General features: G+C 35.9%; 1 protein-coding gene across 6 annotated transcripts in view; it reads right to left on the bottom strand.

Annotated features, from left to right (window-relative positions):
- Positions 1–23,996, bottom strand: part of TNPO1 (transportin 1) — a 69,954-nt gene that overhangs the window by 13,073 nt on the left and 32,885 nt on the right. For 5 of the 6 annotated variants that reach the window (XM_058827092.1, XM_058827094.1, XM_058827090.1 and 2 more), the window contains 13 exons: positions 19,594–19,743; positions 16,030–16,136; positions 14,796–14,929; positions 12,493–12,574; positions 11,698–11,820; positions 11,104–11,222; positions 8,819–8,879; positions 8,016–8,184; positions 6,333–6,485; positions 4,936–5,161; positions 2,233–2,404; positions 899–985; positions 3–110 (listed from right to left, as the gene is read on the bottom strand). In XM_058827092.1, coding sequence (XP_058683075.1) covers positions 3–110; positions 899–985; positions 2,233–2,404; positions 4,936–5,161; positions 6,333–6,485; positions 8,016–8,184; positions 8,819–8,879; positions 11,104–11,222; positions 11,698–11,820; positions 12,493–12,574; positions 14,796–14,929; positions 16,030–16,136; positions 19,594–19,743 — 1,691 coding nt within the window. Of the gene's footprint in view, positions 1–2; positions 111–898; positions 986–2,232; positions 2,405–4,935; positions 5,162–6,332; positions 6,486–8,015; positions 8,185–8,818; positions 8,880–11,103; positions 11,223–11,697; positions 11,821–12,492; positions 12,575–14,791; positions 14,930–16,029; positions 16,137–19,593; positions 19,744–23,996 lie in introns of those variants that run through there. The other variant, XM_058827096.1, reaches the window with a different exon arrangement.

The following is a 23,996-nucleotide window of genomic DNA, read 5'->3' as shown; positions in this document are numbered from 1 at the left end:
ACCATGGCTTGTGCAAGTGTCTTCTGCACCAGATTTACACAACGCTGGTACACAGGTTCACAGTATGGAAGAAAGCCAGATTGCAAGGCAGTAGCAACTGACGACAGGCACTGGAATTTAAAAAAAAAAAAGAGGAGAAAGAAAGTCACTACTTGTCCTCACTGACCATCTCTGAAGAGTCTTTTACTTGGGAGAGGCAATTTGGAAGATATTAGGATTTTAAGTACACCAACATGTAACTGGTTAAGTAAATACAAACATAGAAAGGCGGTACCAATTTAGCTGAGCCAAGGCAACTATCAGCAAGTTGTTACTCACTCCTGTGTACAACAGTTGAGAAAATTTCTCAGCAGCAGCATCTTCAGAGAGGTAGCCAAGAAAATGCATACAAAACCAGTTACAATAATTCAGACAGCACTTACACTAAGCTGCAGTATCTTGGCCATGAACAAGCCCTTACATAACCTAAGAGTTACAAAACTAATTTTTCTAGAGGTGTTTTCCTCTAGAGGTGCTTCACATTCAGCAAGTACAGAGCATTAGACTACATGGCCTGGTTCATACCTTCAGCTTGTCTGACAATAGTTTTAATGGAGGGATGAAGGGAGAGCAAGGAGAGAGAAGACAAGAATAAAAGGAGGATAGAACCCTTTTTTTTCTAAAATAATCCTATCAAACAAAACCAAAAATGGCAGAAAAAATCTAAAGGATTTCTGCTAAACCTAAGGACATTTATTCAGTCATAAAATTTTCTTACAATAGTCAGAATTATTTCTCCCCAATGGAAAATAGCTAAAACGTCAGTTTTTATAGTCATATTTCCTAGGAGGAACACCTTCAGTAAAAAACATAATTTCTAAAATGAGCTGATAAAAAATATTCACATTTTAATATTTACCTCTAATAAAGGGAAAAGATCTTTATCTTCATCCTTCAGCATGTTCCACTTCTGGATTAATGGAGGCATTAGCATCTGAATATATTCCTGTTTAGGATGAAAATGCATCAGCTGCTAGAACACTTTACTGCATACCACTTTATTTTGAAGTTAAAAAAAACCTGACATATATTCTACTTTTTCAAAAAGACAGAACAAACAGGTGTACTGCAATTAAATTAATCGTTGCAATTCATAGAAATATTTTAGTACTAGAATTCACAATTTGTGTTTGATATTTTTTCCTAATGCACATAAAGTACTTTTACAGAGGGAATTTCCTCCTGCAGGTGTGGTTTCAGTATAGCTGCCTGGGTTATCTATCTGACTGCCACAAGGCATACAGAAAACATTTTTATATTTACATTGTGGCTCCACATCTGCCACCTGCTTTTCTCAACCATCTTCTACTGCCCTGATGCTACAATCCTATCTCCACGACCACAAGTTCTGAAATTTCTTCCTCAAACTAATCATGAAGAAAGTAATTTCCTACCCCTCCAGAAGGAGGCACTTAGCCCTCCTATATAAAGCTGACTTCCTTGGCACTGCACAGCCACAGTCATAAAGACATTAAGCAAGACACCTCTAGAATGCTCACAGAAGGTACTCAAAGAGACAAGAGATTTTGCTATGTCTAAAGGTACAAAATTCTAACCAACTAAAGAAAGTCCCACACTCATCAGGAGCTGCCATTTTGCTTCCTCCTGCTACTGTCAAATGTCAGGGTGGCCAGGCTCAGACAGAGACTGAAAAACAGGTCCTTTGATGGTGTGGGGTCCAGAGGGCAAGTAATGCCCATGGAAACCATGGAAAAAACTAAAAATGTTTTTTTCTAGAACATCTATGTCATTTGAAGCGCTACAGAGAAATAAAACAAGTTTCAATAACTGTTGTAAGATGCAAACATATGACAACTACATCTACTAATTAATACATGTACACTACATGTAAAAAAAACCCACCACATTTGCCTATGTGTTATCTGTGCTTTGTCCAAAGGGGTATCTACACTGATATCTCCTCTGAGCTAAAAAACTTGAAGCATGAAGACCGTGATGAACAGCACATTTCACAACACACCACACACTTTTGCTTGTTTACTCAAAATGGCAAACATTTGTGTGGTGGGAAAATTATGCGCAGTCCATGTATTTTATCTGTAAGCATGTAGCACTAATACAAGGTACACAGAAATATCAGCATTTCTGGTTTATAACATAAAGTGTTGTACAAAAAACACTAAAAAAGTTTTTCAAATATGGCAAGTCCTACAGAACATTAGGTATACTCACTGGTTTATTTAGATGATGTCCTACAGAATCTGCTAGGGTTCCTATAGCATCATAAAGAATGAGCAGGTTTTTATGCTGGTATTTACTAAATGCGAAGACCAAAGTGTCAAGTATATATGCAAGATAAGGAACAAGCTCTGTACAAGCCTCCTCTTCTAGAGTAGCAAAGGCACTAAAGGACAATAAAACAGGTTAGTACCCTGGAAATAATGAAAAAAGACTACCCCAAAATGCCCTACTTAAAATGCCATTTCTGTTTAAACATTGTACTGAAGTCCTCAAATTCATGTAAAATATGCTTCCATAAAGGTAATACTTAAATAACTGTGATCTTTTTTTGACTGAACACAGAATCACCCATGAGGATCCAGCTCTTCCACTGTCAAGAACAAAATTTTAAATATTGCCATAAAACTCATCAGAGATACACAGAAGCCCCCACTAAAAAGAAAAGCATTAACAGAAAAGTTTATTTTATACTAGCTAAAATAGAAAACACCACAACAAAAGCTGATTATTTAAGTTAAAAAGGGACCACTGTCTTTAATGTACACAGTAGCTGCACCCACAGATTTTGGTGCTGCTGTGCCAGTACAATGCAAACATTACCCTGTACCATAAGCTGTTCACTTAGATAAAGATACAGAAAGACATGGAAAACTAAAAGCAAATATAGAGGATGAATAGTTTTAGCTGCTTGTGGTCAAAGCACACATCATGACATAATGGAAATTTTTCAGCTTGCCTATCCAGTGTTTCAACAGCAGCATTAAGAAAACCCATCCAAAATGAAACAAAACCAAAACCAGCCCCCCACACAAGAGACACTACTTCAAAGAAACATTAAGGAAAGAGAAAATTATGGAGTTATTGAAGATTTACTGGCCTAGCTTTGTCAATAAGATTATTATCAGCTTGTCTCTGCACTAAAAATGCATGCATCACTGCATGAAGTGAACAATCCAGTGTGCTACTAAATATAGAAATGCAGTTTTTTAACACAAGAGAACTGAGAACTCTAAATGGCTAGCATTCTTACTTAATTTATTTAATTATTTATTTTTATTTTATTATGAAGTATTCTTTCAGAAAGGCATACAACTTGAGCAGGAAAACATTTCAATAAAATATCATTCTGTGTGTCACCAACTAAAGCAGCAGCTTCTTGAAAGTACAGAAGTGAATGTCAGACATCTGCTACCATACAGAAGAGTTATGTTACATAAAAACATCCTGTGGCCAATCTTCAATTTGGTAAACAAAAATAATGTATGCAACTATTCAGTGTTGGGATGAAGCTCTTTGTTGTTGTCCAAGAAGGTTCACTGTATTTCCTTACAATTTAAAAAGCTAGTAAATATGTTTTGACTTGTAACAACTCTACATTTTCCTTACAGTGATGTTTCCCAGTTTATTTTTAGTTGCAATAGCAATTTTAGTAAATCTCTGCTCTAAAGAAAGTACCTCAAAACAAGAGTATGTCTGATACTAGACTTATAAGAAAGAAAAAAAAAAATCAGGTGTACTGTAATTTTTAATACTTCCATTCTAGATTTCCTGGTTTCCATGGCCCATTGCACGTCCTTCATAAGCACCATGTGAGGTTATTTAACTACATCATAACACAGCTGTGTTCACCATATGCAGATTTTCAGCCATGTTTTAGACAAGGAAAGCTTGAAGAGAAGTGGAAGACTTCCCTCTGGGGATTTTTTTTTGGTTGCTTGTTTGTGTTGTTTGTTTTTTTGGGTTTTGCATTTGGGTTTGTTTTTTTTCAACAGAATAAATAGAGAACTCATTAAAGCTACTCAAACTTGCTAGCCAAATTTTTGCAGATGTTTGGAGACAAAAAGGAAACAGTGTTTAATTCCTAAATTTTACTAAGTACATTTCATAAAGTCAGTTATCTGTTCTCAGGCAAGGATATATATTCCTTTTGAGCAAAGCTTAGCCCAAGAATCCTGAATTCATCACTGTCCTTAGGTACCATTGACATTTGTGGGTGGCTGATGATGATGATGATGTTTCTGATGTTCAGAGGCAGATATAACTGCTTCTTGAAGAAACACTGAAAGCTTGCTGTGTATACTCCAGTCTGATAAAAACTGATACATAATTTTTTTCTTGATGCACTAGGGGATGTACACATGCCCATTCCATTAATGCTGTGTCCACTAATTAAGCAATTAATTTTCACTTTTTTTAAAGTAGACAAGGGGAAGAAGGGAATCTCACTTTTCAACATCTCGCTTCAAGAGAAAGAAAATATCCCTTGAAATAATCATAACTGAAATGTTTTGGTAATGCTGAGCTAAGTACAAACAGTTTCAGTAATCCAGTGATAGGACAGCTTTCCACTGTAATCAGATCTGAGCTCATATATGTTTTTAAAAAATGCCAAATTTCTGGTCAATGACACAGCAACTATTGAAAGTAAGTGTTGCAAACAGCTAATTTAGTACAATAAATTATTTAGGCTGCTGTTCTACACACTCTGAAAACAAAGTGCACAAGAGAAATAGACATTAACTTTCCCCATGTTACTATTATTTGGAAGAAAGTTGCCTCTACTCCAATTTAAGAGAATGAATACATTAAGAGCTAGAAATGGAGTCATGCATTCACTGATAAGGACATGAAAATAGCCTATGGGAAACAAAAGCAGTGTCATGGATAGCGATGTTTGTTTAAGCTTTGGCTTACCTGCAGGCAGCTTCTTGTACTCTCTTGTTGCTATCCAAGATACGCTTTAGCAACTCAGTCATTAATGGCTTCAAGTATGTGTCTGGGGGTTGACTAACTACCCAGTGTGCATAGCGACTAAGAGTCCAGCATGTAATGGAGCGCACAAGAGCCTTTTTGTCAGAGAGGCACTGAATAAGGTGAGGGATTAGCTCTGGAAGATATGGAATCATACCCTGCATGCAGCCTGGAAAGAAAAATACAGCTAGTGAAGGATCATAATGAATGAAAAATTCTATTGTGTTTTCTATGAGAGACATATTTTCAATCTCTTTCACATAGGAACACAATATGCAAAGTTAAAAATACAAGTATTTTAACAAAGCAAGACTACCTAATTTATATAATGTTCTAAAAAAACCCTTACATAAACAATTATAATTATTATAATATATAATAACTGAAATTATTAGACAATTAACGCTTCAATTAAAGTTACATTATTTCCAATTACATTTCTACTTCAGTGCTTCCCCAGTCTCCAGAAATTCTGCTTTATTGAATGTAGTATAGCAAGTACATACAAATAGTTTCTAAAGCTGGAAGTTCCTACTTCAGTCTACTCAAGATTAAGCAAGAAAATACCAAGCAGAGAAAGACAGTCTTGACAATAAATCATCACATGAAAAAGGATTCCTTAAGAAATTCAAATTTGTTTTTCCTAAAATCATACAAATATTGATCAAAAAAGCTGCACCCTTCAAGTCAGCAAGGGAAGTAAGACACTGAAATTTGCCAGAAGTACTAACTTCCACCTTGCTGGACTTCAAATCAAAACTAACTAAAACTTTTCTAGTAACAGTAAAAAAAAGTATGTTCATTAGACAGTGAGGGGGGAAAAAAAGATAATCCAGGCATGAACCCAAATCTACTTCAGCTTGCAAAAGGAACAGAGATGCTGGAACTTCAGGCAAAAAAACAAGCAAGACTGTAAGTAAAAAAGAATGGAAGTTAGCCTATTTGAATTGGAGGACCACCTACAAAAGACACTTAGTGTATTGAAAGCACAGAAGTGGTTTTCTCCGTTTCTGAAAACACTTAAAATCTAAGGCTAAAATCTATTAAATATTTATCTTCTTTGAAATCAAGGTAGTATTTTGAGAGACATCAACAGCCCTATACTACAAAGTTTAGAAAAGGAGAAATAAAAGAAATTATGTAATCTAACCTCCCAAACATGCATAAATTTGAAAATAAAAAATAAAATAATAGCAACCACCCATGAGTAGATTAAGAAAACAACCACCAAAACCAAAGCAGCTAAGGACATATACTTGTTTGCATTATTAAGTTCATCCAAGCTACTTTAGAACCAATTTAAAAATCAGCAACCTGATATGTATGAACTGTTGCCTTACCTTCAGCAATTGCACCAAGAACAAGGATACCAGATTCTTTAACTACCCACTCGGGGTGGAAGAGCAATTCCTTCAACAGTGGCAAGATGTGTGGCAGAAGTTCATCACGAAATACATTAGCTAGGACATCTAGAGCAGCAGCAGAACATTTCCCTGAAGGGAATTAACAGTGTTAATCTCTGCTTATTATACAAACCATTGTAGTTAGGCAATATAATCCCCTTTTTAACTCTGAGCTGCCAGTGAATTCTCAGTGCACTAGGAGGGAAAATATTCACTACACTACAGAGGGATTCACTGTGCTCCTGTGCAAAGCCATAGCTCTTAGAAAGCTATTTTTATTATAATATCAGTTCCTTCTTAATCTGTCATACAGAATTGCACTGGTCTAATTAGTAAGCAATGCTGCTAATTGTCAAGCTATGCTGGTGCTTCCTCTCTGTTCAAATCGGAAGTCAAATATAGAACACTGGATATGAAATAGGGCATACAATTATGATTTTCAGATAATACAAATTTTCTCAGATCCAGATAACAAATGTCATTACAGATTTCTGAATTGTTCTACTCTTTCTCTCTTGGATCACAATTCCTGAATAACCTCCGCTTTCTCACCGTTTTAATCAAAACCATGCATCACAGGACACCTTATGTCATTTGAGCTCTTTCTCAGAAAATGTGTATTTAATTCTGCAATCTCTACACACAGCAGTGACAAAAAGAGTATTAAGAATATAAAACTACACATTTTTCCAAGATGCAGCTTTACAGAAACAAGCATATTGTACTCATATTTTCAACAACAATAATTCTTCAGATACATCAACCATAAGCCTGAAGTTATATTCACCTGTTTTGAAAATTTGTGGCCTTGGGGAAAAAAAACCTTATGTGGCTATGCCCACATCTCAAAGCATTATTCCACAATGAATTTGCTTGCAAAGCAAATTCAAACCAGATTTGTCAGAATTTCACTAGCTATTTTCTGTCACTGAACTTAGAAAACAGTTTGTAGTGTTTTCTTTCCTTATAACATAGCCTACTAGCCTACAACCCTCGACCTCCTACGACCCACACAACAGGCCGTATGAACTCTGGTTTCCTCAGAGCCACCTCTTATCTTCACAACTAAAGTAGTGTATTGAAAAGCAAAATCCTCACCGAGAAAAGAAATACCCGTAGTGGACATAGATAGTAGAATGTTCACATGGGAATAAAAAACAAGCCAAACCAAACCAAACATAACACAATTTTAGAGGGAAGACTGAAATTAAAGAAAGCATTATTAAGTTTGCTCCAGTTATCAATGTGCAAAGCTTTTTTTTCTCTTTTTAAACTGAATTTAAACAAGTGATACAGGATTTTTATTATTTCACAGAGTTAAAATTTTAAGTCTGAAAGGTCCATTGAATTGGATCAAATAAATATTTGTAACTCCATCTGCCATATTCAAAATAAGCTTACAGATGGATAGCTTTTGCCAGTACAGTTAAAAAAGACAAAGTGTCATCTCAAAGGCTCTCCCCCCTCCAACATACCCACCAATTATGTCAGCAGATAGTTATTTTTGAAGTCAAAAACAAAGCCTTGGTATTCCTTATATACAAACTTGTCTTTTTACTGTGGCTCTTGTATTATGCAAGTAGCTCTAGTTAAAGCATTTCACACATTACTTTGACCTACTTAAATTCCAGTCAGAAATAGTATCATCATCATCAAGTTCATCATCATCATCGTCATCATCTTCAATACCATCTTCTTCATGTTGCTGAGCTACTGTCTTCGAACGATGAAAACGAGGCCTTATATCCTGCTCACTATCTGGAATAGCTTCGTCTTCTTCAACATCCCCCTGTCATCAAATTGTTTTATTAGATAAACTAGTCCAACTGTATTGAAGAAAGTTAACAATGTAGTTTTAGTTCAAGATTTTGTAAGTGTATAAAAGATTCACATCTCACCTGAGCTGCTCAACTAAAAAAATGCCAGTTTCTGTGTTCTACAGCTGCATTTACCAGAAAAGCAATAGGAAGATACAAGCAAGAGAGGTATGCTCACCCCCAAAGTAACCTTCTTGTTAAGAAATTACTCAAGGGGAATGAAATAGAAAGAAGTGATCGAGAAATTTTGACACAGACATATGTAATGATGGAAAAAGCCATGTATTCAACACAGAAAGCATTAGAATTAGCTCTGAACATTTTTTTAATACTGCATTCTTGCAGTAGTTCATGGTAACAGTATCCCAGCTCTGCCTAAATTTTGTGGGAGGGGACTGAGGCAAAGCAGGAGAGCCACAGATTATTTTCCAACAAACACAGCATCAATTGCATTTAGTATTTGCAACACTATACCTTGACCCAGAAAGCTAATACTCTACTAAAGAGACGGTAGGCTAGGTCTGCCTGTTCTGATGTGAATCATTCTGATTTATAGGTCAGAGCCCAACCAACTATTCCAACAGAGTAAAAGAAACTGATGCTCACCTTCAACAGAATAATATCAATCTCTGAATATTTCATACCGTTTACCAGCACAGGTATCAGCCTACAAAGAAATATTTACACATATTAAAGTAACACATAAAATAGCAAACCAGTTTTACAATAATTTTGGTCGTAACCTTCACCTCCCAACTCAAAAGAGAAATACCTCAGCCTGATAAAAAGAGCTATTACCTAAATCTTGTTCCATGTCAAAAGATTCATCAATACTTTGTGATGAGAAAAAGTGTTATTCCAAATGACAAACTTTTAATTTCAGTACGAATTCAAAATCCCCTAATACGCATGATAAGTTGACTCTTGCCAACAGCACTGGTCACTTTATTTACTTGTCAATGAAGACACTACCTCATTACTATTAAAGATGGAAGCCTAACTACATTAAGCTCTCCTATTACCTCATAATTACTTTAGTAAGACAAGTCTTAAACACTGCAGAAATCTTCTCCAATCCATACTAGCATGTACTTAATTATTAAACAGGTTATGGTTATGGAGCTCCAACTGTACAGATGTATAGCTAAGAAAGTACTAAGGAAAAAAGTCAAATACTTCCTATTAAAACACGTTCACCACAGCAAAAGAAAAAATGCATAACAGTATATAAGCCAAATGAAACTAATAATAACCACACATGATGCAGCAACAGTGACAGACTCAATCTTGCTATATTTTGTAGGTGAGTATTGTTTTTGAAGGTATCAGGGTCTAATACTCACACACTGCAATGCCACATTACGTTCTAAACTTTAACTGAAGGAATAGAAAGTATAAACATTATCACTAATGCACTGGCATTTCTGCAGCATACTTTGTGAAGTATACGTTTTGTAAGAAAGCCTACAGGCATAAAACGGAAGAGATGTCAGAAGCCAGTGAAAAAGTTTTAGGAAGATCTCATCCCATTTTCACTTTAGCATACGAAATTTTAAGGTTATTGAGTACTGACAAACTTATATAGCTCCCTAATCTAACAGGACTTGCCAGCAAATAAGTTGCCTTGAACACACATGACACTGAAAGATCATGATGAAAATGTGATGTGACTCTTATTAATTTATTTTTCTAGAAATTGAAAAGCTTTTTTAAAAGAAATTAGTATGATGCTGTTGTAGTGTCAAGGTTCATGTAGGCCAAAAGAGACTTAATAGTAGTAGTTATTAACTATGTGGTGTGTGTTGGGAACTTGGTACTATGTACTATCATTCTTTTGCCTTTTGAACTACAAAAGTAGGAATTAAATCAGACCATTTTGAAATTTAAGAATAATTTCTCATAACACTTATTCTCCTGGTTTAAACTCCTAGCTTTTCTCTGCAACAATACATGCTTTAATCTCAATTTTCTACTTTTTAGTTGGTTAGGAAAACCAAAATTTTGCTTTCTTTTTTTAATTACTTCATATCTCTAATGCTTATTTTTGCTGAGAAGGTTGTGTCTCTTCTGTCATTCTATTCTTCCACTCAAAGTCTTAAAAGAACTCTCCTTATTAAAAAAATCTTCATATATGAAAAGAAAGAGTACTCATTTGCTGGCAGCCCTGAAGAACTAATTTCCTGTTGTAAAAGACTTCAAAATAGTCTGGATAAAGTTGCAAGCACCGTTACAGACAAAAAGATATTTACACAACCCACATGAATATTTACTTCCCCTCAATCAAAGATCTATCTCTTGAGGCATAGGAAAACTTTTTGACACTTTGAAAAAGTAGGTTTTGAAACCTGAACTACTCTCAGGCTGTAGAAGTACAAAGGGACAAATTTTACAGGCTTTCTTCAAGTTTAACTTGTAACAGTAATTGATACAAAATTGATTTCTAAATCCAAGTTGTGTAATTTTGTTTTATGCTTTTTTTAAAATGAAGAACCCTTCACATGACTATGCACGCAGAAGCACTGCACACAGATGCCTTCATTACCAGTAGTCAAGACAACATGCTCATGGTCAGCAGATATTATGGACAAAGTCAGGGGGAGTTGTTCACTTAAGTGCATTTTACAGAGTCTCTGCATTCATGTGAAGTGTAACACCTTGTTAAATTCGAGGTAAGCATTACAGTGACACAGTTAAATTATTTCTGGAGTTCACTGGGTCTGAAACCCTCAGAGGCTTTTTCAATTTTACTGTGCACAAGAACTAGCTATGGAATTCTTCTAAGCATGCTGCAAGACATATACACTGCCTCTAAAAGTATCCATGAACAAGTCAACTGAAATTTTAAGAGGACCATGTCAAAATAAATATGAGTTGTAACTCTTGATACTTACTTAGTAAGATGCCGACATAATACCTCTTTACAAATTGGCTGTTCAGCCAAAGTCAGCCAAAATTCACATGCCTCCAAAGCCACATTTTCATCTTGGTCCTGGGTCCTTTGAAGCATGTACTACACAATATAAAAATAAGTTACTTGTATAAAATAGAACATTTATGTCAGAACCTTTTCAATAGTAGGTCAAAGAGCATCTCAGCAATGTAAAATAATATGCTTTATCCTGGTTATGGTCAATACACCCAAAAAAGTGACAACTTCAATGTGTAAACTGGAGCAGTTTCACCACCAGAGTCAGATTTTTAACATAATCTTTGCACTTAGGGTCAAGCAATGCCTGGCTGTGATCCCAGCCACTTTGGGATAATTGATTTAATGAAGAATAAACAACTACCATATGCATTGCTTGTTAAACTCAGTGTCAAGCTGCAATTAGGTAAGAATAATGTTTTGCAATCTCAGTCTTAGAGGGAAACAAAGAACCAGCAAGTGCAAGAGCAACATACCTGTTCTGATGAATGCTTTTTGTTTATTATTTCTGCAGTGTCAAACAGGGGAATCTGCAGAACATCTAGGAAATGAGACTCACCTCAACTATACTAATCATATGAGGAAGAAGGCGATCCATCCGAACTTCCAGCAACATTACCAGAGCACGGCAAACATTTTTGCGTACTTCAGGCTCCTCATCGCCAGCCAGTGCAAAAAGATTCTGTTGGAAAGTAGTAACAGTCAAAAAAACCTCAGTTCGTCAAGTTCAGCTTGGATTAGAATTGACATTACTGGCTGACTAAAGAAGATGTACTTCTGTACTTGCCCAATGCACACCCCAGAATACTACTTTATTTTCTAAAAATATATGGGTTAGCAAATTAACTCTTGTCTCTCAGTATATATTTTATACATAAATATGGCACTGTGTATTAACACTGGTACAAGAACAGTACTTCTGGATTATTTTTTCCTCCTAAACATAAATAGTGCCAGTACCTAAGAGGAGCAAATCAAATACTCTAGACAACCAAAACCTTCTCATCCAAGTTCAGTAATAGTATTCAGACTGCCAGACAGGCCCAATAACATTCACTTCTCAGGGCAGGTACGAGACAGACTGCTGCCATTACTTTTGCACCTTAACACAGTAAGAGCTCTCCCTATGTAGGAAAAGGGAACATTTTTGAAATATACCTACTACTTTTGCTTAGATTGGTTAGCTCTGAGCACAAGCATACAGAGTGAACTTCAATCCATGGGGGCTGAAGCTAAGAATGGGAAAAGAGAAATGGAGTTCAAGGGCAGAGGTGGTTGTACAATTCAGTTCAAGCCTCATGATAAATAAGATAGGTAATTTGACTTAAACCTCCAACCAAGAATACACACCTACCTCAATAAAAGAATCTATGTGCAACATAAGAGCTTGAGTTCTGCTGATGATAAATTGATTGACACATGCCACTGCATGAGACCTACAACAGAAACAGTTTAAAATACATATGTTTAATGAGTTAAAAACATTTTTTAAAGTGTACTCAGGCATCACAAGCATAAACCAAGTATCTTCCAAGGCAAGAGAGAACAAATCTGTGCATCTGAAGCATTACAAAGCAAAATGACCAAACTACATTTTAAGTAATGCCTTATATGCTGATATACTTAATAAATATTTTAAAATAAAGTATTCAGTAAACAGGCTAGGATGAGATGACATATTTGTTCTGAACAGTATGTATGCTCTTTTTGAGCATATCATGACTGTGATCTTCTCGGATAGTAATAATTCCATACTAGTCAATATGGTGAGATTTTAGCCTGACCTTTGTTGTTAAGTATGCAACCATCTTTACATTATGTTTAGAATTTGCTGAGATAAGAATGGGCTCACAATATAGATGTAGCTTATAACACAAACACACTTGCAGTTGGATACATACTAAAACACTTGTAGAAGAAACATTCTAGAAACTTAAGCACTTTTTTTCTATTCCATTTCATGAAAAAACATTTCTTACAGGTGTTTTTCATTCTCAGACACAAAAGTCAAATTTTCAAGTCAGAAGCACAAGGCAAAACTACCTGTAGAACCCTTTGAAGATTCATTACAGTATTTTTACTACTGAAACTTCAAATTTCTATTATGTTAAGACATTTCCTGGAAGACTGTGTCATAAAATATTGTTTGAAAGTTGTCTTTTGATAGATGTAAAGTACTGCACTTACACTCCTAGTCCTTTTATACCTCAGCGTTACGTACTGAAAATAGTAGTTTCAGTAGGCAGATAGCCGGCTTTTAACTTGAAACTGGTTTAATTGTCAAAGCCATGAAGACAGCAGCACAGGAAAGAAGTGAAAGACTGTACAGTGTGGTAAGTACAGTGTGCTTTTCTGCCTCTCTCCCAGCTCCAGAGAATTATTACGTTTATCTTTCCATAAGACAAAGTTCACACTTAGTTTCATAATTTTCTTAGTGAGCATCTTTTATAGATGACTTTCTAAACTGTATTAGAATTCTATCATTAGTCTTAGTCTTCACTATCTACTACCCTTGGCAATAGATTTGCCACTTTACTGCAGTCAAATGTAATTTTCAAAGAGAAGATAAAACGCATTTCACAGAACCACAAAGAATCATATAATGGTTGAGATTGGAAAACACCTCTGAAAGTCATCTGGTTGATGTCTGTGCTCAAGCAGGGCCCCCTACAGACAGCTGCCCAGGACCAGGTCCAGCTGGCTACTGAGTATCTCCAAGGATGGAGACTGTTGCCTCTCTGGGTAACCTGTGACAGTGATTGCTCATCCTCCCAGCAAAAAAGCTGTTCTCAGATATTTAGAAGGAAAATTCTGAGTTTCTGTATGTGGCCACTGCCTCTGGTTCTGTCACTAGGTGCCACTGGAAAGAGCCTGGACATTTTTTTTCCTCCCTCTCTTCAAGTATTTACATATGTTGATGAGTCCCAACTCTCTTGGCTTCTCCCGATATGGCCCTTTGCTGAGTCTTTCCAGTATATCCATGCCTCTCTTGCACTGAACAGTCCAGAACTGGACACAGTACCTCAGATATCATGTCACCTGAAAGACGAAGGGAAGGATCACCTCCCTTAAATCAGCTGGCAATAGCCCAGGGTACCATTGGCCTTCTTTGTGGCAGGGGCACTCTGTTGGTTCAATTCAGGATGAAAACTACTGTTCTTTGTAATGAATACTAGCAACAGTTTAATTCTGGAATTTTTCTTCTATACTGTTACTTTGGAGAGATTAATGCAGTTTTACAGTAAAGGGATGATGAATCCATTTATTTTGATTCAGTTAAATGCAGAACTTTTTTATTCTATCAGAACTCAGAAGCTTTTGTCAGCAAAAGAATTTTCACTCTTCCATTGCTGAAGCAATTACAAAAGGAATATAAAACTGTTATTTCTATTCAGAATACTAAGTCCCAAGCACAACAGTGAATTTTTTGTAATAATATGCAAAAACCTGTAAGAAACTAACATGTTAAGAGGTGAGATTCTTGAATTAATTATGAAGATAAACATGGAAATTACTGATGTATGGAACCTCTATGGGTCTCTGCAAGACTATTTAAAAAAGCTAAGCAGATTTTAAACAGATGTACAAAATAGCAGCCTTGCTGCTAATGTAAGCAGAATTTTAACAAATAACTGCAAGTACATCTCACAAACCTACCGTATTTTTGGACTGCTGTGCTTGAAGAACTGCAAGAACTTCGGTATCATGATATTGAGTGGCCTGTCCAACACATCACTATCTAAAATTTCAGCAGAATCTTCACATATCTTTTGAAGAGCACCAAAAGCGCCCTGTTTAAAAACAAATAAACAATTAAGTACCTTCTTTCACATTCTGAAGAAAACAAAATTTGAGACCTCACACAGAATGGATAATTTAAGCACAACACAGTAAATGTAGCTAGTTACTGCTGTAAATGCAGTTAACTAATTAATGATTACACTGAAATATTCTTAAAGACATTTTATTTAAACCAGCATCTGAGCATCTGTCAGCTCTCAAGCTAAGAGAGTTAGCAATGACTAACTGATAACTTTAGTTTGATTTGATGCTCATCTATCCAAATCTATTTAAAAGAACACTCAAAAGATAATTTATTTGGGAAGTAAGTAGAATGAGGCAGAAGTACCCAAATTAATTGCAAATATAATTGTATTTCCTTTCATAATTCACTATGGGGAAAAACAGAGATAATGGTCAATTTGAATTTAATTTTCAAATGCAGGGTATTTTTTCCAAGAGAAAGAAGCACCAAAACACTACACAACAACGTATCATCTTGGATCATTAGTCATCTCTGAGGTTCACTTTATACAAAATGTTTCACACTTTCATGGAGACTTTATCAAGTTATTCAAATGGTGTGATCATAATCCTTAATTTTTTACATTAGACATGGCTTTATATTTTTTCTCATTGTTTGAAACTGTTATTTACTTGTTTCCCTTCGTACAGACTAAACAAAACACTTCATTTCACCTTGATACAGCAATTGATCACTTTTCCAAGTTACAAGAAAAATGAATACTACTTTTATGTAAGACATAATTCAACATCAACTTAATGATTCTAATAGTGCCTAAAAGATTAGGCATCACGGAGCAGTAATTTCAGACTTCTCAGCTGAGATACTGTGATTATCCATCTGCAATCTTGTTCTAGTTTTATGTAAAGAAAATCAATTTGTTCGAATGAACAGTAAAAACATGGACTACAGGTAGAAGAAAAATTATCAAATCTGAGTCACTGTTCCTCAAGAAGAACACATGGGCATGTATAAATACATACAGACATATACACACAATACTACACATATACATAGGATCTGTGGAGAGAGATAAAAACAATGAAATTCAGATGATCATTTTCTATTTTCTATAAATCTCCTTACCTCGCAGGTATTGTAATCTTCGGAATCCAATAGGCTACAAAGCTTTGGCAAGAGTTCAGGCCAATTTTGTAACTCCCCTTTTGAGGCAATGGTTGTTATCAGAATGCCTAAAGAAAGGAAAAAATGAGATCTCACATGCTTTCACTTGTTTTATATAAATTTTTCATATTTTTCTTGTCTCAAATATTTAAACAGCTAAGAAAGTTATAGCTAGGTTAAGGACTGGCATGCATAAAAAGAGTGAGTACATTTAATTGCAAATGTTATTTGAAGGGCTTTAACAGCAAAGGTGGGTTGCTCCTTCCTGCTGGTATGAAATGCTCAAACATTAGAAATCAAGCACCAAGTAACTTCATTTAAGGAAATTACAATTTATAACGTTTATATATCTGTATAATTTATAACTAACAACACAGCAGGGCAGCTTTGGCTCTAAGTTTACTAAACACTGTACAAATCTGGATGTTTAATAAATACAGAGTATTCATCCCAAGTCACCTCTTTTTCACTATGATAGGAAAGCACGAATGTGGAAATCCATCATTCAATAAGCATACAATCTAGTAATAAATTACATGTTCACAAATTTACTATGTTTACACGAAACATTAAGGACACATTCTAAGACCAAGATACCTACTAAGAGCTTAAACACTGTGGTAGGTCATCCAGTTAGGAAATGTGAGAGCCAGCAAACAGACAGGTGAGCCCAAAGAGTCACTATTCTGTTTTCAGCAAATATAGAAATCCTAGGCAAAATTAATTAGGTAACAGGGACAGAGAAGGCTACTTACAAACTAGGACTAAATTTGTATGAGCCCATTTTGCCCCAGTGCAAAACATAACAGCTAGCACAACCCTTCATGCTACTGGCATTCTAAGGAGTATGAACATAGAACTCAACACCACTACAACTAGTAATCTCCCAAGCAAAAAGTGATGGAAAAACTTCAAGATTTTCCTTGAGCTACTCACAATGTATCATTTTTCTTTGGAATAAAGTACTAAAATTCTTGTTTAATACACAAGAATAGAGGAGAACATTACAGAGCAAAGGACATTCTGGACAGGACACACAGTCACTAATAGATATTTTGCATTATTCCTTTGATGCAATATGCTGAATCTTTTCAAGGTCCTAGAACTGGTTTCAGAGGATGGAATGGTCTGGCATGCAATTTAGACCATACATCTCATTATAAACCTTCTGTACAAATTGTACTTTGCTTCTGTAACTCCTGAAGCTGATTTCTGAGCTCCTTAACTTTTAAAAGCTGAACTTCATAACAAAATTCCCCCTTAAAGGGCAATCATTAGCCTTCAATCTCCTCCTGCAGTGAAGGTCTCCAGTTCCTCCACTACTCTCAAATACTTAAACTATTTTCCCTGCTTGGTTTCAGTTAGGAGATACACTAAGGTCCTGCCCAGACTAGAGTCCCCAGAAAGTTTTAAGAACAGTTGCAGATGCTATCTAAAGAGATGTATTTATATCCTGGTAGATTTGTGGATCCTCAACAAATGCAGCTTGAATCTATATACAAAATTAGCACATGGGGTTTTAAAACCTGTACCAAAGGTTAACAGCTCAGAGAAGATGCACTCTGTTATTCATGTAGGGATTTGAATAAGGATAAAGTAAGTAAGGGTAAAACAGTGTGCAGTTATCATAAAAGTCACGTGCTCATTCTCCTTAGCAAGGTGACTTCTGAAGATGGGATTAATCTATTTGCCTCCATCTCGGCCAAAAAGCATCACCTTTGGCACTAGATGTTACGAGACCACAAAGGAGAGTGAATACTACATTAAATCTTCTCTGATGCCATTTTGATGTACTTGCTCATCTTGCTCTCAGAATTCCTGAGATGATATTTGCAATTGACTCATTAAATTGATAGTGCTTGAACTGCAAAAACATGTACTCATCAGAAAGAGCAGCTCTAATCTCCACCTGCCAACCAGGACAAACCAGGATATCATGTTAAGAAGGCAGTCTACATAGGTAGTAACATCTTTACACCTCACTAGTACCAAGAATCCAGTGGGTACCTGACCAAGGTCACACAGCTACAAGGATCCTACAATTCAAACAGAAGGGTGCCAAAAACATGCGGAACAGCAACACGCAAGCATGCAGTTCATCAGCTGCTACTCATCCTCAGCGTTCATACACGTCTAATAATCCCTGCAAGGATCACTTAAAGCTGAGCAATAACTGAGCTACTAATCCACAAGCATTTCCTATCAGGAAAAATTACAGAGTAATTGCTTGAAAACAAACAGCCCCTACCTCCCCAAAAAAACACCACACAGACCATCACCAAATAACCCTAAGATAGCAAAAGAAATGGAGCTGGAATATGTTTCTTAGCTAGCTCCACTGTACTCCACTGAAAACTCCTATGAACAAAGAAGTAAGCATGACTTCTACAACTTGAAATTCAAAGAGTACCTGACACTCAAAGACTTGTTTCTACTCTCATTAGTAACATTGGTCATTAATAGAATTCATAGTAAAGCAGCTTTAAAACTGGCAAAACAGCAGGAAAAAGCTAAGAAACAAGTAATTTTCTCTAGACTTTAATCTATAATCTGAATGCATGGTGAAGGAATCCTATAGAAAAAGCAAGTTATTCTAAACAGTAACTGGTAGATTATTTTATAAGAGGAGTCAACTGAGAGAAGCTGAATTTCTTTCTGAACTGACACCCACACCCATTTTCAGTATTCAAATACATGTTTTATGTTTTTCCAGTTTTTTAGCAGACCAGGGAGATTACTACATGGAAATTGTACTATCAAAGAGAAGGCTACTTATAAACTAGGACTGAATTTGTATGAGTCCATTTTGCCAGTTCAGATAGAATTTCTATCAGTTCAGATAGAAAAGCAACTTTACCTTGAACTAAGTAAAAATAATACAAATATGCATATTTTATGAAAGATGTGTATCAAAACAAGGTATTTACAAAATCAAAAATTCATGTAACAAATAAAACTTCTCACTGGAACTAGATAATCTTTATGGTCTCTTCTAAGACCATTTCATGATTTTATGATACTATAAAGTTCTATACACCACAGCTTATCTGCTGTTTTCTGACAGAAGCTCTTTACTTGAATGCCTTATGCACTGTATGACAATTCCCTGAAGGGATGAGCATAGGTGTGCATAGAAGGGGTGGGGTGTAGAAAATCAGCTAACAGAAGCATTTAATTGATGCAATCAGAGTACTGTAATAGTTCTTAAGTCAAACCTTTATCACATTCCTGTTTTTAGGTATATAAGCTGGCAGCAAGCTCAATTTAAGCAGATTCAAATAAACTTTTGTTCAGTTAAATTTCAAAAAATTTGAAATGAATTGCTGTATCACTTCTAAGATAACAGGAATCTGAAGTATGACATCTCTATATTTACAGTAAAGAAAAATTTCACTGAAATATGCTGACAATTACAAGAAACAAACAATTCTACAAATTTAGTAACTATTTATGTCCCTAGTACAGCTCTCACCCATATTGGGAACCTTTCCAGTATGCAGAGGACAGCATTAAGAACAAACTTACCTACAGTAGCTCTAATTAAGGGGGAGGAATCACCAATGTTGTTCAGACATTCACTTTTAATGAAGTCAGTTACCCCATTCGGAAAGTTGTGAAAATGTGCTTTTACATTATTCTTCAAGATAAGACCACTCAAGGAACGTGTTGGCTCATCTGCAACAGAAAGTATTTACAGTCATTCTTCAATCAGCTCACAGAAATAAAGCAGATTTCCAGAACAATGCCACAAGATCAAAGCCTATATGTAGATATTAATCTTCATTTCCTTATCTCTCCTTGTAGCTACACCCATCACTTCATGTAGCAGACCTTTTCAGGTTCAGAGTACACAAATTAATCACCAACTATATAAAGTTCAAAAAGGGTAGTGCCAGATGCTGCACTGGGGATGGGGCAGCCCTGGATGTGCACAGGCTGGGGAATGAGATGCTGGAAAGCAGTGCCACAGAGAGGGACCTGAGGGTCCTGGTTTGAGGCAAGCTGAACACGAGTCAGCAGTGCCCTGGCAGCCAGGAGGGCCACCTGTGTCCTGGGGACATCAGGCAGAGCATCAGCCAGGCAAGGGAGGGGATTGTCCTGTTCTGCTCTGTTCTACTCTGGGGCAGCCTCACCTCGAGTGCTGGGGACAGCTCTGGGTGCCAGAACAGCCTAAAGCTATAGAGTGTCCAAAGGAGAGCCATGAGGATGATGAAGGGCCTCGAGGGGAAGGCGTGTGAGGAGCAGCTGAGCTCACATAGTTCAGCCCGGAGAAGACTGAGGGGAGACCTCATTGCTGTTACGGCCTCCTTGTGAGGGGAAGAGCAGGGGCAGGCACTGATTTCTTCTGTGGTCACAGTGACAGCACCTGAGGGAATGGCCTGAAGTTGTGTCAGGGGAGGTTTAGGTCGGATATCAGGAAAAGGTTCTTCACCCAGATAGTGGCTGAGCACTGGTAAAGTGCTCAAGATCCCTGTTGATCCCTTCAAACTCAGCATATTGTTTGATTCTGTGATACACTACTCCTGTTTATTCAAAATTAGAATATGGATTATGAACTCTACATTTTAAGAGAAAGTCTTGAATAGACATATGGCCAAGTTATAGGTCTGAAGTCACATGATACAGGAAATTTATTTAAGACGTTTGTCAGCCAAAGAAATTCAGACATTCTGATTATACTGACTGGCTTGCTGCAATACTTAGTTACTGATACTGTAAGAAACTGGTGACAAACCCAGACAAACCACAGTAGGATATGGAAATTATGTAGGGATTGTGCAGTAAAACCTCTACCCCAATACTCACACAAATATAGTGTTCCATTCTTCTACAAAGTAAGGTACTTTAGAAATTCAAAATGCTGTTCTATTTTATTAAATAATTAGAGGACGCAGGAAAAAAAACCAACATCTTTAGACAATGCAACAAAAAGTTACACATCATGAGCTATAAAATAAATGCAACCAGAACTGACCTGAATTGAGTAAGAATTAAAGTTCAGGCAACGGTTTGAGTTCTGTTTACTAAGCTTTCTGTAAATTTCTGGGCCAAGTAGAGGAATGGAAAAAGAACAGTCTAGATTTTTCATTTACAGTGGAGTAGATTTGTGTTTCATTCATAACCAAAGGCATGAGTAACTTGGTATTATTTCTGAGATATGCTGAAACATTGGAATGCTCTATATAGAAGGAGTTAGCTGACAGTATAAGCAAATTTAAATTTACAGTTTACAGCAATCCTAATAGCACTGGAAGCTGATTTTAATCAGCATTTTAGCCACTTGTCAAGTTTCTTCTATGAAGTGCTGATTTGGGCAAAATAAGGAAATTCCTTTGTGCCAAGAATTAGTCTACACATAGATCTATTCCAGCTCTCCAAAACTATTATTAAGCCAACAGAAATAAAGACAAGCAAAATAAGAGATTTCAAATATAAAGTACTTTCAAACTAAAGCTACTGCACCACAAAACCAAGACTCTCACAATACTGCAATGCCTGACTGAGAGCTGACTAAGGGACACTGGACACTTTAAACCAGTAAGAAGAGAAACAGCTTTTCAGAAGAGAGGGGATTGTTCGGCTAATCAGAAATTAAGATTCATTTTAATCAACTAATTTTGAGTGTGAAAACCAGAATACCTTCATACACTTTTTAATCTTGTCTTTCACGTTCATATCTCAGTTCTTCTAAAGAAGCATAAGTTGGAATGCTTTGGAACTACAAAGGTATTGCTATAGAGACAAACATGTCCTTTAGAATTCAATAACTTTATAAACCAAGAAGTCACCCAATGAATACATATGAGACAATTCTACAACTTTACCTACACTATATGATTTAACTACCAACTTCTGAACACATAAAAAATAAAACTCACTTCATTTGCACAGCACTACATTTGCTAGCACTTTTTCTGGGAGAAGGAGGGGAAAAAAGGATTTATTATTTTAAATAAAAATCTAAAGACTGTATGTGTGGACAACCTCACAACTTAGTTGTAAGCCATCAGGAGTATTACTATAGTTACTTGGCAAGCCAAATCAAGTAATTTTGAGATAGTCTCTGAATTGAAAGGAAAATCTTTACAGCAATTCTTGCACCAATAAAGTATGTCAAACTCTGACGGCTTTACATGACTGTCATCCATTGATGGGCACACACATCTTCAAGAAATTCAGTCATTCATAAATTACTACAATGATTTAAAATTATGCCTGGGGAGAAAAGAAGCTAAAGGAATCATCCTTTAATTTCCACATTTTAAAACTTCTGCAAATCACAAAAAAACATTATTGTTAGCAGCCACAAACAATAAATACAATAGTTACTGCAATTCTTTATCATCTAACCTGATCTTCTTGGTGTGAAAGAAATCAGTGAAAACCAAAGTTTGACTAGAATATAGTAGTCTAGTCACTAGAGGATAAACTCTAGAATGAAAATACTAAACACTGCATTAAGGAAAAACATTAATCCATTAGAATGCCTGGCTACATCTACAAAAGGGACAAGGCAACAGGTTCAATTTAACCAAGCAAGAGATACACACATTATTAAGTTCCTTTTGTCAAAAATAGACAGATTAGTCAACCAGTTTAAATAAAAATAAAGGTCACATTACTTCAGGACCATTTTTTAATTCATGAAAAAAAAAAAAATCTATGGTATGCAGCAATATGAAATATTTTTAAACCATACTTTTAGCCAAGATAACAGAAAAACTAGTGAAACTTTTTTTATGAGAAACTTTTTCATAAAAAGTGATTATCCCACATATCTGCAACAATTATTCCATGGGATTCATAATGAAAGTGGCATCTCTGACAAATGAAAAATAAGTAACAAAATGAGAAAAAGAAGAAAAAATTAAAAAAAAGCAAAATAAATTATCACCAGATTGAGAGGTGATAAGCAGAAATCACAAAGGACTTTGTGCTAAACAAACACTGACCATTTGAGAAAGAGAAGCTACCCAGAATCTGATATCCAAGCATTAAAAAAACCCTACAGAAATAACACTGCATCTTAAAATCTTAGTTTGAGAAAAAAAAATTCAGATATGACTGGACAAGGTTACTTATGGAATCCAGGGTGTTCAACAACTTAACAGCTATACCATCAGACAATAGTAATATAGATCAGTATGGAATCCTTGCTGTAACACCAAAATTACAGGCAGATGGCATAAGAGCTGAGTAAGACCTCCTCAGTCTTCATAGATTTTATAACTAGTTCTGTCAGCCATATGCTTCTGCCATCAAAAAAGCTCAGTCTTTTCTCCTTTTGTCTCAGTCAACTTGGAAGTACAGTTGACAAGAACTTATAGTACAAGAAAAAGAAGGAATGTGAAGCAGACCTCTGGCATTTGGTATAATTTTTGGTGCTAAATCATTTCATCAGTTTAGTTCACTGCCTCACTTTGAAATAAAACCAGATAACAATTATTTGTTTCTAGTAAATTTTCAATCCTAAGATTCTCATGCTAGTTCCAAATTTTAATAACAGACAGAGCAAATGGATGCATAGCCACATTACATGAATTATTTCAGGGTTACTGCAGTGCTTTTAAGAACCAAAGCGTGTCTTCAAACAGCCACATTTCCTCTGCTGAGGGTTTGTATGAGAAAGGTTGCATATGTGAAAGCAACAAGGTTTTTGTAGTCCACCTACAAACCCAGGTAAGCATATGTTTCACCATGCCTTTTAGAATCACAGAATGATTTGAGTTGGAAAACACCTTAAAAAAGTTACCTCATCCAGTGTCCTTACCATGGACAAGAATGTCTTCAATTAAATCAGGTTGCTCAGAGCCCCATCCAATCTTGTAATGTTTAAAGGGATGAGGCACTCACTACTTCCCAGGCAACCTGTTCCAGTGTTCTACCACCCACATTGCAAAAAACTTCTTCCATACATCTAATGTAGC

Source organism: Poecile atricapillus, chromosome Z (assembly GCF_030490865.1).
Source record: "Poecile atricapillus isolate bPoeAtr1 chromosome Z, bPoeAtr1.hap1, whole genome shotgun sequence".
Taxonomy (NCBI): domain Eukaryota; kingdom Metazoa; phylum Chordata; class Aves; order Passeriformes; family Paridae; genus Poecile; species Poecile atricapillus.
Note: the sequence above shows the minus strand (reverse complement) of the source record. Positions and strands in the feature narration are given on the sequence as shown.